The sequence below is a fragment of the Mirounga leonina genome, unplaced genomic scaffold, assembly GCF_011800145.1.
Source record: "Mirounga leonina isolate KUSES-001 unplaced genomic scaffold, KU_Mleo_1.0 Mir_94, whole genome shotgun sequence".
Taxonomy (NCBI): Eukaryota; Metazoa; Chordata; class Mammalia; order Carnivora; family Phocidae; genus Mirounga; species Mirounga leonina.
Genome location: NW_023270855.1, coordinates 5,540,801 through 5,554,396, shown reverse-complemented (window position 1 = coordinate 5,554,396; position 13,596 = coordinate 5,540,801). Strand labels below are relative to the sequence as shown.

General features: G+C 48.0%; 1 protein-coding gene across 4 annotated transcripts in view; it reads right to left on the bottom strand.

The window, feature by feature from the left end:
• Window positions 1-13,596, bottom strand: part of PLXND1 (plexin D1) — a 58,122-nt gene that overhangs the window by 5,660 nt on the left and 38,866 nt on the right. For 2 of the 4 annotated variants that reach the window (XM_034998173.1, XM_034998174.1), the window contains exons 20-29: window positions 13,184-13,298; window positions 5,622-5,729; window positions 5,413-5,525; window positions 4,419-4,523; window positions 3,766-3,896; window positions 3,196-3,394; window positions 1,782-1,928; window positions 1,441-1,597; window positions 538-641; window positions 391-454 (exon numbers count right to left, since the gene is read on the bottom strand). In XM_034998173.1, coding sequence (XP_034854064.1) covers window positions 391-454; window positions 538-641; window positions 1,441-1,597; window positions 1,782-1,928; window positions 3,196-3,394; window positions 3,766-3,896; window positions 4,419-4,523; window positions 5,413-5,525; window positions 5,622-5,729; window positions 13,184-13,298 — 1,243 coding nt within the window. Of the gene's footprint in view, window positions 1-390; window positions 455-537; window positions 642-1,440; window positions 1,598-1,781; window positions 1,929-3,195; window positions 3,395-3,765; window positions 3,897-4,418; window positions 4,524-5,412; window positions 5,526-5,621; window positions 5,730-13,183; window positions 13,299-13,596 lie in introns of those variants that run through there. The other 2 variants (XM_034998175.1, XM_034998176.1) reach the window with 2 other exon arrangements.

Below are 13,596 nucleotides of genomic sequence, written 5' to 3'. Positions count from 1 at the left end.
GCCTAGGACCCCATGCCTGGCAGCTGGGCAGCAAGGCCCGGGAGCCTGAGGGTGCGGATGGGGGGTGGGATTGAGGCAGGGACCCAGGCCAAAGCCCGGATGGCCATGCCAGTCTCCCCCTCCAGCCTGGCAGCTTCCCAGACCTCTTGAAACATCCCGCCCTCCTGGGGCCTCTCTCTGGCTGCCCGCAGGATCCCAGCCGGAGGAGGCCTGGCGGCAGGCCCTGCCCAAACAGTACTGGGGCAGAGGGGCCTGGCCTGGTCCTTGCCCCAACCAAGGAGACCATAGCCCAGCCCAGCCCTGCCTCTTAAAGCCTCAGTTTCCCAATTAGGGCTGCTCAGAAGGGGCCAAAGCCTGGCCTGACCCCCTCCCCTTGTCCACCGGTGCTACCTCGGCCCAGTGTGTTGTCCTTCTTGTCTGTGAGGCTCATGGCCAGGGAGGCACCTTCAGGGATCTGACAGGAGGGGAGAGGCCAAGGTCAGAGGTCAGAGGTTAGGGAGGGTTCAAGGGGGGGATGGGTAGGGCTGGGGACCCCACCTTGTAGTGGGCCAGTGTGTTGAGCTTCTTGCGGCCATCTTCTACCACTGAGGTGTCATCCAGGTCCCGGAGGATATAGCTCTGCGTGCTTGAGGCGAACCACTCTGGGGGGCAGGGAACAGGGTGTCAGGGACAGGGAGCTGGCTGGAGGGGGCAGCACCAGCCTGGCCCACACAGGGAGAGACCTCTGGCTCTCTCTGTGGAACCTAGGGCAAGCTGTGCCTCTCTCTGAGCCTGTATTTTTCCATGAGTAAAATGAGGAGGAGAAAAAAGATCCAGAGGAGAGGGTGGTGGTGGGCACAGAGCAGGAAGTCTGGCAGTGTCCTCATCCTTGAGGTTGTTACTTTACTATTGCTGATGAAATAAGAAAAGGTACCACCTGTGAAAAGGACAGTGAGAGTCATGGAAAGTATGTGATCCCTAGGTACTGACTCTGCCCTTCCAGGCTCTGGGTGACTGAGTGCCTACCCAACCTCATCTCATAACCTATCCTGGCCCCTGCAGGCCAGAACCAGTGAGCTCCCTGCTCTGAACAGTCACTGTGCCCATTTATTATCACAACCTCGTGCTTGGAACAGGGCCTGTGATCATAGAACAAATGGCAGCTTTTTGGCCCAACCAGAACTCCTATGCATCCTTCAAAACCCATTCCTATTGCCCCTCCTTGAGCAAGCTTTTCCTGAATACTTTTTGTTGTTGTCTGCAGCTTGCTCACACTGCAGTACCCATCTCCCTGCCAGAATAGGAGCTCCTTCGTGATGGGCACCTTATCTAATCATCTCCATGTCCCCAGGGACACAATCAATGTACATTTCCTGAGTGAAAGGAGTATGCAACCAAGGCGGGGGACAGTTCCCGCTGGAGTAGCCCAATGCTGAGGCCCGGCACCCCACCCCTGCCCACCGAGGTCAACGTCCTCCGCACGTGGCCACTGAGAGTAGGGCACATTCTTGCAGAAGGCTTCCAGAATCTTCTCTTTCACCTGTGTCAGCGTGTCCGTATCCATGGCCCGCACACTCAGCGAGTCCATGCCGCAGCCCTGGAAGGACACATTCAGGTTCTGCACGAGAGAGGAGGAGACAGTCAGCAAGCTCCTCCCATTACTACCCTGGGCCCCAGGCAGGGCAACAACCTGCCCAGGGCGGCTGGGCATGATCAGGGTCAGGGTGCTCCGAGCATGAGTATCCCCCTCCCAGCCGGCCTGGGAGATGGTTCCCACCTGGCCGCCCAGCCGCCCGACTCACCCGGGGCTTGGCCTCAATGTTCTCCCGCAGTAGCCACTCCTCGTTGAGCGTGTAGCGGGCCTTGCCTGTGATGGCATCAATGGAGCCCTTGTTGATCTGCTGCTTGATGGCACACAGGAGCAGGAAGAATGGCTCCCCAACTGTTTCCTGGGGTGGGCACGGGGCTGTCAGGGGCTGAGGCCCAGCCTGCCCAGCCCAGCCCCCACTGCCTCGCTGCCCACCCTCCATATTCCAGCCCCCAAGCCTTTGGCCATGCTGTGGCCCCCATCTGGAACACTTTCCCCACCCCCCTGCACCAACACCTCCATGGCTGCCTGGGTAACACCCCCACTTTGGGATCCTAGTGCCATTCTCCCCATCTCCCCCCACCTCCCGTCCCCCACCCTCAGTGTCTCCGTGGACTCTGAGGCGGAAAACCACTGGCTGTGGGCAGGCACATTCATTCGGTCATCCCAGCAACTCTTCCCGGTATGGGATGTCATCCTCACTGCTGAGGCTCAGAGAGGACAGTCAACCTGCCCAGGGTCGCCCAGGGTGGAAATAGCAGAGCTAGACTCGAACCCCGGATCAGCTGCCTCCAAAGTCCTTGACTCTGCTAAGCCGCCCGGGGTGAGTTTAGGTGGAACCAGAACACAGGATGTGGTCTCAATTCCCAGGTTGGTGAGCGGAGAGCATCTTGGGCCAGGCTGGGCCTCATACCCCTGCCCTCCTACTAAGCCCTCAGACCTGAGCTTAGGGCCTCCTCCAGGAAGCCACCTTGATCCCTCCAGCCGGGTCCAAGGCCTCAGCGCTTGAGCGCCACTCTGTGGCCTTTATTGCTCTGTATTTTAATTGTTATTTCTGCATCTGTCTCCTCTAAGCCCGGGGGAGTCTTAAGGGCTAGGACTGGGCCTGATCTATCATCTGAACCCAGAGCCGGGCCCAAAGGCACACAAGGGGAGGGGGGGTTGATGAATAAGAAAACTATCTGGGGGCGCCTGGGTGGCTCAGTCGGTTAAGCGTCTGCCTTCGGCTCAGGTCATGATCCCAGGGTCCTGGGATCGAGTCCCACATCGGGCTCCCTGATCAGCGGGAAGCCTGCTTCTCCCTCTCCTCCCCACTTGTGCTCTCTATCTCACTATCTCTGTCTCTCTCAAATAAATAAAATAAAAAAAAAAAATTAATAAAAAAAAAAAGAACTATCTGGAACAAAGCCCCTGGAGAGTGCTTTGAGCCCTTGCGGGAAGCCAGGCCTTCCCTGAGCTGTATAATGGACCCTAGAGGCCTGTCCCTGCTCCCTGAGCCCCTTTCCTCATCTGCACAAAGGGCGTGAGGACCCCTCCGAACGGAGCTGGCATGAGGAGGAAACCAAGTCAGATACATGACGCTCGCCCTAGGGAAGGCTTGGCAGGGGGCGGGCTCGGCCCCGCCTCACCCGCAGGCAGCTGTACATGCAGATGGACATCCAGTTGGTGAGCATCTTCTCAACCACGGACTCCGTGCGCCGCAGCATGAGCTTCGGGTTCTTGGCGGCCGAGGCGTCGATGAGGTCCACCAGCAGCTCCTTCATGATGCCCGTGTAGTACTCCAGCTTGCCGTGGAGCGCGATGGTCAGCAGGGAGGCCAGGCTGCACCTGCGGGGGGCGCAGGGCATCAGCACCGGGCCCCGGGATCCGCAGCGTGTGTGGTGTGGGGTTCCGGCGCTGCCTCATGGACCTGGCGGCCCCAGGTATGTCTGTGTGGGTGAACGCAGCTCACACCCACCCGGAGAAAGGGCCACCTTCTCTAACGGCCACGGCAACCACCGTGCCTGCGGGCTCCTATCTTGGGCATCCAGGCCCAGGAAAGGGAGGCATGTGGGGGCCCGGTCCTGGGTGGATGCCTACTGCCCAGCAGGCAAGGCGATTTGCAAACTGTCCCGGGCTTGGGTCTGGCCGGGCCAAGCCAGGACAGGCTGTGTGGCCTCCAGCGGGCCCGTCCCTCTCCCAGAGCCTCGCAGCCTGACCTGTCACGCACTGCAAAGTCTTTCTGCTGCTCCAGCGCATGCACGAAGACAATGAGGAAGTGCTTGTTGTTGAGCAACGAGGAGAACAGGCTGATCCCCTCTTCCATGTTGGGCCGGCAGCTCTCCGGGATCTGCGGAAGCAATCGGTGCTGTCCACAGGGGTCTGGCGCCTCTGCCTGGCCTCGGAGTCAGCACTTATAATGCCCTGAATGGCTCTTTGAATGCCTCCTGGAATGGGAAGCTCACCACCTTTTCATGACAGATGTCTCTTAACTCCCCATGATTGGGAATAATGGCTCAGTTGAGTTGAGAAGGGGGGCTCAGAGAAGGTCAAGGGTGCCTGGAGGTAACCCAGAGTCCCTGTGCCTAGGACCCTCTTGCTTTCCATTCTCTAGGCAGCAGTGGAGTGGGATGTCCAGAAAGGCCCAATCCTCACCGCTCGCCACCTGGCTTGGGGTCAGCACTTCTAACACCCTGAATGGTGTTATACCTTGAATGCCTCCTGGGATGGAGGACTCAGTGTCTTCCAATGACTGACTCCAATGACAGGCAGGCCCAACTCCCCGTGAACAGGAAAGTGAGGCCCAGAGAGGGGTGGGGTGCCTCTGAGGCAGCCCTGTGTGTATATGCACGCACATGCATGGGGTACTCACCTTCCACTCTCCCAGCAGTGGGTGGGTCTCCTGCACCGTGGAGCTGCCCTGGGCGTTGAGGGTCTGCGAGGGCAGTACATAACGTTCTTCATAGAGGGAGGAGCACTGTAGGGGTAGACCACCCCCCAGCATCTCAGCAGGGCTGTGATCTCCCCTGACTGGCATGCAAGGGCCGCTCAACAAATGCAAAGGGTTACCTTGTAAAGGAAGAAGGGGCAACAGGCCATGCCCAAGGGCCTTAGGAATCCAGAGAAGCAGGGAGGGCTGGCCCAAGGGGCTTCGTGGGGGAAAAGGAAGGAGCAGAACCTCATGATGCAAGGTGTGCAATGCAAGAGGGCATGAGGCTTAAGAGGAAGCAAAAGAAGCTGAGCACGGAGTGGGAGAAAGAGCAGAGGGGCCAGCAAGGACCACGGTATGGCCTTGTTAGGGCTGCTGCATGGTGAGCAGTGTGGAGAGGGCAAGAGGCAGGTCACTGGCCACCAGCATAAATGCTCTGGCCAGGCAGGGAAGGCGGGGACAAGGAGGTAGCCCCTGGAACACAAAGAGGGGTGGGAGGCTTGAGGCAGAGTCCAGAGGGCAGGAGAAGGGAATGTAGAGACCAGAAGCCTGGCTGGGAAGGGACCCAGTGCTGAGAGAGGTAGGTGGGGCACCAGGGGCCTAGGGGAGCCTGGGCCACCCCTGCTCGCCCCCTCAGTGAAAGGACAGGCAGGCCCTACACCCCAGGAGGAGAGTGGGGCTAGTAGCTGGCTTCCGTATGGACAATCAAACATCAAACAAGTAGAGAAGAAAAGTGAGGGGAAAAACTGGGCCCCCTCCCTTGGCAGGTGAGGGCAGGTGGGCAAGGCTGCTGTGAGCGTGCATGCAGGTTATGCACTGCTCAAGGGGACCACGTGGCACCACGTTTTCCCATCTGCTTAAAAATGCCCTCTAGGTTGGCATGGCTCAGAAAGAGATCAAGGAGCCCCTGAGGTGGCTGGCAAGGGTGTGGGCTGACCTTAGGGAAGAAGGTGCGGGTCACAAAGTGCTTATACTCCAGGAAGGGGATGCCCTGGCTGCGGTTCAGCTCCTTGGTCAGATCAGTCATGTCCGTCTGCAGCTCGGCAAAGCCTGGTGGATTGGCAGGGAGCTGGGAGTAGCTCTGGAACCCATTGCCCAGTCGGCAAAGCCAAGGTCCACAGCCCCGCCTGGGCCGCACCCCGCTACCTTTCCGGATTTCCTCTCGGATCTGAGATTCCATCTCCTCCATCTGCAGCAGAGTCTTCTGCCAGTAGCGCTCCGCACGGCGGCTCTTAGTACAGAAGACGAACAGGGCTGCGGGCAGCGGAGAGACAGGTCAGGCCTGGAAAGCCCTTCGGGAAACACTGGTTGACACATGCAGTGCACAGGGCCCGGGCCTGGAGGGACAGGTCCCGCTGGCTTCCTCTCCACCTCCTCTGGGCGGGGTGTGGAAGGCGGACGGGTGCCCTCAGCCTGCAGTCCTCCCCTCCTACTGGGGAAAGGGTTGGGGAACACCCAGGAAAATAATCCTGATGTCCCATTCTTATAAAAAGAAGTACGTGTGTTTTAAAATAGTGGTAAACATTATAAAATAAAGATAGTGGGTCAAATACTGATAAAGCAAGTATAAAGGGTAAGACAAAAGTAGTAAAATTAATTAAAATACGATAATTAGTTAAGATACATAAAATCAACATGTAAAATGTGATCATCAAAAATATAAAATGCTGGGGGGATGTGCCTGGGTCTTGGTTTAAGCGTCTGACTCTTGGTTTCGGCTCAGGTCGTGATCTCAGGGTCATGAGACTGAGCCCCATATCGGGCTCCGTGCTCATTGAGGAGTCTGCTTGAGATCCTCTCTCTCCCTCTGCCTTTCCTGCTCTTTCTCTAAAATAAATAAATAAATCTTAAAAAAAATATATATATATTTTTTATTTATATATATATATAAAATGGGGGAGTAAAAACATAAAGCTCTGGAATGTGTTCAAAATTAACTTACTATCAGCTTAAAAGAGACTATTATATACGTAAGGTATTATATGTGAACCTCACGGTAACCACAAAGAAAAAACATATAAAATACATAAAAGAAAAAAAAATCTAAACATACCACTAAAGAAAACTATCAAACCACAGGGAAGAGAGAAAAGAAGAAAGGAACAGAGAGAAACTACTAAAACAGCCAGAAAACAATTAATGAAAAGACAGTAAGTACACACCTATCAATAATTACTTTAAATATAAATGGACTGATTTCTCCCATCAAAAGACATAGGGTGGATGAGTGGATTAAAAAAAAAACAACAACAAAAAACCTATCTATAGGCTGCCTACAAGAGACTCACTTCATATCTAAGGACACGCACAGACTGAAAGTAAGGGTGGAAAAACACGTTTCATATAAATGGAAATGAAAAAAAAGCTGGGGTAGCAATACTTACATCAGACAAAATAGACTTTAAAATAAAGACTGTAATAAAAGACAAAGAAGGACACTACATAATGATAAAGGGGTCAATCTGATAAGAGAATTATAACATTTGTAAAGATCAATGCACTGAACATACCTAAACATACAAGGCAAATATTAACAGGCCTAAAGGAAGAAATAGACAGCAACACAATAAGAGTAGGGGACTTTAACACCCCACTTACATCAATGGATAGATCACCCAGACAGAAAATTAATATGGAAAATCATCCTTAAATGACACATTGGACCAGATGAACTTAACAGATACATACAGAACATTCCATCCAAAAACAGCAAAATACACATTCTTTTCAAGTGCACATGGAACATTCTCCAGGATACGTCACACATTAGGCCACAAAACAAGCCTCAATAAATTTAAGAAAACGAAGTAATATCAAATATTTTTTCTGACCGCAACAGTATGAAACTAGAAATTAATTACAAGAAGAAAATGGGAAAAGGCACAAACATGTAGAGACTAAACAACATGCTACTGAACAACCAATGGGTAAATGAAGAAGTCAAAGAGGAAATAAAAAAATACATTGAGACAAATGAAAAAAAAAAAACAGTCCAAAATCTTTGGGACACAGCAAAAACCATTCTAAGAGGGAAGTTTACAGTGATACCTCAGGAAACAAGAAAAGTCTCAAATGATCTAACTTTACAGGAAGTAGAAAAAGAAGAACAAAACTCAAAGTTAGGAGAAGGAAGGAAATAAAGATCAGAGCGGAAATAAATGAAATAGACTAAAAAGTAATAGAAAAGGTCAACGAAACCAAGAGCTGGTTCTTTGAAAAGAAACAAAATCGACAAACCTTTATCCAGGCTCATCAAGACAAAAAAGAGGACTAAATTAAATCAGAAATGAAAATAGAGAAATTATAACTGATACCACAGAAATACAAAAGACAAGAATACTATACAGTCATATACCAACAAATTAGACAATTTGGAATAAATGGGCAAATTCCTAGAAATATACAATCTTCTAAGACTGAATCATGAAATAGGAAATCTGAATACACTGATTGCTAGTAATGAAATTAAATCAGTAATCAAAAAACTCCCCTAAAACAAAAGTCCAGGTCCAAATGGCTTCACTGGTGAATTCTATCAAACATTTAAAGAAGAGTTAAGGGGCGCCTGGGTGGCTCAGTCGTTAAGCAACTGCCTTCGGCTCAGGTCATGGTCCCAGGGTCCTGGGATCGAGCCCCGCATCAGGCTCCCTGCTCAGCGGGAAGCCTGCTTCTCCCTCTCCCTCTCCCCTGCTTGTGTTCCCTCTCTCGCTGTGTGTCTCTCTCTCTGTCAAATAAATAAATAAAATCTTTTTTTTTTAAGATTTTATTTATTTATTTGAGAGAGAGAATGAGATAGAGAGAGCATGAGAGGGAGGAGGGTCAGAGGGAGAAGCAGACTCCCTGCCGAGCAGGGAGCCCGATGCGGGATTCAATCCCGGGACTCCAGGATCATGACCTGAGCCGAAGGCAGTCACTTAACCAACTGAGCCACCCAGGTGCCCCATAAATAAAATCTTAAAAAAAAAAAAAAGAAAGAAAGAAGAGTTAATACCTATCCTCTTGACATAACCCCAAAAATTAAAGAGGAAGGAACATTTCCAAACTCATTTTTGAAGCCAGCATTACTCTCATACTAAAACCAGGCAGAGACACTACAAAAAAAAAAGAGAAAAATATCACTGATGAACAAAGGTGCAAAAATCTGCAAAAAAATATTACCAAACCAAATTCAACAATACATTAGAAGGATCATACACCATGACCAAGTAGGATTCATTGCAGGGACAAAAGGATGGTTTAACATCCACAAATCACACAACGTGATACACCACATTAACATAAAATTGAAGGCTAAAAATCATATGATCATCTAAATAGATGCAGAAAAAGAATTTGACAAAATTCAATATCTATCTATGATAAAAACTCTCAACAAAGTAGGTATATAGAGGGAATGCACCTCAACACAATAAAGGCCATATAGGATGGATCGCAGCTAATATCAAACTCAATGATGTAAAACTGAAAGTGTTTCCTCTAAGATCAGGAAGGATGCCCATTCTCACCAATCTTGATCAACGTAGCATTTAGAAGTCGTAGCCACAGCAATTAGGCAAGAAAAAGAAATAAAAGGCACCCAAATTGGAAAAGAAGAAGTAAAACTGTCACTGTTTGCAGGTGATATAATATATGCAGAAAACCCTAAAGACTCCACCAAAAAACTATTACAACTACTAAACAAATTCAGTCAAGTCACAGGGTACAATATTAATACACAAAAATCTATTGTTTCTATACACTAATAAATAACTATTCAGAAAGAGAAATAAAACAATATCATTTACAATTGCATCAAAGAGAATAAAATACCTAGGAATAAATTTAATCAAGGAGGTAAAAAACGTGTACTCTGAAAACTAAAAGACATTGATGAGAAAAATTGAAGATGAAACAAAAAAATGGGAAGTTATACCCTGCTCCTACATTAGAAGTATTGTTAAAATGCCCATACTGCCCAAAGCAATCCATATATATGTGCTGCCGAAGTGAGCACCCAAAGCAATCTATAGATTCAATGCAATCTCCATCAAAATACCAGTGGCATTTTTCACAGAACTAGAATAAGTAATTAAAATGTAAATGGAACCACAAAAGACCCCAAATAGCCAAAGCAATCTTGAGAAAGAAGAACAAACAGGAGGTATCATGGTCCCAGATTTCAAACTATATCACAAAGCTATTATAATCAAAACAGTATGGTACTGGCATAAAACCAGGCACAGAGATCAATGGACCAGAATAGAGTCTATAAATAAACTCATACTTACATGGCCAATTAATCTTCAACAAAGGAAGCAAGAATATACAAGGGGGAAAAGACAGTTTCTTCAATAAATTTGTTGGGAAATCTGGACAGCCACATGCAAAAGAATGAAATTAGACCACTTTCTTACACCATATACAAAAATAAAGTCAAAATGATTTAAAGACTTAAATGGGAGGCTTGAAACCATAAAACTTTTAGAAGAAAACATAGGCAGTAAGCTCTTGGACATCGGTCTTAGCAGTATTTTTTTTGGATCTGTCTCCTCAGGCAAGGGCAGCAGAAGCAAAAATAAACAAATGGAATACATCAAACTAAAAAGCTTTTGGATGGCAAAGGAAACCATCCACGAAACAAAAAGGCAACCTACTAAATAAATGGAAGACAATACTGGCAAACAATATAGCCAATAAAACGTTGATATCCAAAATATATAGACTCATACAACTAAAAAACAATCAATCTGATTAACAAATGGGCAGAGGACCTAAATAGACATTTTTCCAAAGAAGACAGGCAGATGGACAACAGACACATGAAAAGATGCTCATCATCACTAATCATCAGGGAAATGCAAATCACAACCACAATGGGATATCACTTCACACCTGTCAGAATGGCTGGTGTCAAAATGACAAGAATTAACAAGTGTTGCTGAGGCTGTGGAGAAAAAGGAACCCTGGTAAACTGTTGGTGGGCACGTAAATCAATGTAGCCATCATACTGTGGAAAACAGTATGGAGGTTCCTCAAAGATTAAAAATGCAACTGTACTAGGACCCAGCAATTCCACTTCTGGGTACTTAATTGAAGAAAATGAAATAACTAATTCAAAAAGATACATGCATCTATATGTTCACTGCAGCATTATTTATAATAGCCAAGACGTGTAAGCAACCCAAGTGTCCACGGATAGATGAATGGATAAAGAAGATGCGGTGTATAGATACGATGAAATGTTACTCAGCCTTGAAAAAGAATGAAATCTGGCCATTTGTGACAACATGGAAGGACCTAGAGGGTATTATGCTATGAAGTCAGACAGAGAAAGACAAATGCTATGTGATTTCACTTACATGTGAAATCTAAAAAAACAAAACAGAAACAGACTCATAGATACAGAGAACAATCTGGTGGTTGACAGAGGGGAGCTGTGGGGGATTGGATGAAATAGGTAAAGGGAATTAAGAGGTATAAACTTCCACTTATAAAATAAATAAGCCTCGGGGACCTAATGTACAACATAGGGAATATAGTCAATAACATTGTAATATCTTTGTAAGGTAACAGAAGGTAACTGTATAAAAATATTGAATCACTATGTTGCGCACCTGAAACTAATATAATACTGTATGTCAATTATAATTCAATACAAAAATAGGGGTAAACAGTGACTTTCCCTGGTTGAGAGAATTATGGGTGATTTTTGTTCTCTTTCTGTTTTTTATCAGTTTCAATTATTTCCACAACGACCAGGTGTTAACTTGTGAAACATTTAAAAGATCAAAAAATTATGAAACATTTAAAAGATTACACAGCAGGGGAACCCTCTTACACTGTCAGTGGGAATGCAAATTGGTACAGCCACTTTGGAAAACAGTGTGGATGTTCCTCAAAAAATTAAAAATAGAGCTACTCTATGACCCAGCAATTGCACTACTGGGTATTTACCCCAAAGACACAGATGTAGTGAAAAGAAGGGCCATATGCACCCCAGTGTTCATAGCAGCAATGTCCGCAATAGCCAAACTGTGTAAGAGCCGAGATGCCCTGCAACAGATGAATGGATAAAGAAGATGTGGTCCATATATACAATGGAATATTACTCAGCCATCAGAAAGGATGAATACCCAACTTTTACATCAACATGGATGGGACTGGAGGAGATCACGCTAAGTGAAATAAGTCAAGCAGAGAAAGTCAATTATCATATGGTTTCACTTATTTGTGGAACATAAGGAATAGCATGGAGGACATAAGAAGGAAGGGAAAAATGAAGGGAGGGAAATCGGAGGGGGACACGAACCATGAGAGACTATGGACTCTCAGAAACAAACTGAGGGTTCTAGAGGGGAGGGGGGTGAGGGGATGAGTTAGCCTGGTGATGGGTATTAAGGAGGGCATGTTCTGCATGGAGCACTGGGTATTATACACAAACAATGAATCGTGGAACACTACATCAAAAACTAATGATGTAGGGGCGCCTGGGTGACTCAGTTGGTTAAGCGACTGCCTTCGGCTCAGGTCATGATCCTGGAGTCCCGGGATCGAGTCCCGCATCGGGCTCCCTGCTCTGCAGGGAGTCTGCTTCTCCCTCTGACCCTCCTCCCTCTCATGCTCTCTGTCTCTCATTCTCTCTGTCTCAAATAAATAAAAACAACAACAACAACAACAAAAACTAATGATGTAATGTATGGTGACTAACATAATAAAATAAAATAAAAATATATTTTAAAAAAAGATTACACAGCAGTATTACATCATAATCCCTTTCTGGGGTGGGGAATGGGAAAATCTCACACACACACACACACACACACACACGCATGCAGCCGACCTTTGAACAACTGGGTTTAAACTGTGTGGGTCCATTTGGATGCAGATTTTTAAAAAATAAATACAGTAAGAACTGTAAATGTATTTTTTCTTCCTTCTGATTTTCTTTTTTTTTTTTTAAGATTATTTTATTTATTTGAGAGAGGGAGAGAGAGCACGTGTGCAGGAGCAGGGGGGAAGAGCGGCAGGCAGAGGGAGAAGCAGGCTCCCCACTGAGGAGGGGGCCCGATGCGGGGCTCGATCCCAGGACCCTGAGACCATGACTTGAGCTGAAGGCAGACGCTTAATGACTGAGCCACCCAGGTCCCCTCTTCCTTATGATTTCTTTAATGACACTTTCTTTTCTCTAGCTTACTTTGTTGTAAGAATGCAGTATGTAATACATATAACATACAAAATATGTGTTTGAGTGTTTAGTTATCAGTACTTAAGTTTTGGGGGAATCAAAACTTATCTGTGGACTTCTGACTGTGCGGGGGTCAGTGCCCCTAACCCCCACGTTGTTCAAGAATCAACTGTATCACTTTCATAACCACTATTTTAAGAGTGGGGTAGCCTACCGAATATGTAGGTTAATCTTCCCTGAACAACCCTCTTTTAAGTTCCCTCAGTAGCTCTTTATTACCTAGAGGACAAGGTTCCAAGTTCCTCTGCCAAGCGCCCAGGGCCCACAGCCCAGACTCGGTGCGCCCCCCAGCCTCTATCCCCCTCGGCCCGCGTGAGCTGGAGCCAGGGCACAGCTGTCAGTGAGTGACCCGCCACCAGGCCTTTGCTCAAGCTTGTGTCCCAAGCCCATCGTGCCTTTTCTTCTCTCTGCCGCTGTGCAGAGGGGCTGGGACAAGGCGGGGCAGGGCCACCCTCCCAGGCGTCAGGAGGGAAGGGGTCCTTACCAACCACAGAGAGCAGAAGTAGGACACTGCAGATGACGATGGACACAATGATGGCCGTCTCACTGCCCCCCAGCTGCAGCGTGGCGATGGTCTGGTTGAAGTTCCCTACCTGGATCTGTGCGGAGGTGGGCAGAGGGAGCTGTAGCTTCCCTGGCCTTGTGCACTGGCTCCTCTCCTCACTGGCTGCGGGGTCCTGGGCAAGCCCCCTAACCTCTTTGAACCTCAGATGCCATGTCCATAACACAGATAACCATGCCCACCTCCTGCGGATGCCATGAGGGCTAAATGAGAGGATGCTGGGCAAGGCCGGCCTGAGAGGGGACTCTCAGTACAGGGGGCGCTGTTTACTATTACAGCCTGGGAGGAGCAGTGGAGGAGCCAGAGGACCTAGCTGCTGTCGCCAAGCACCTGGA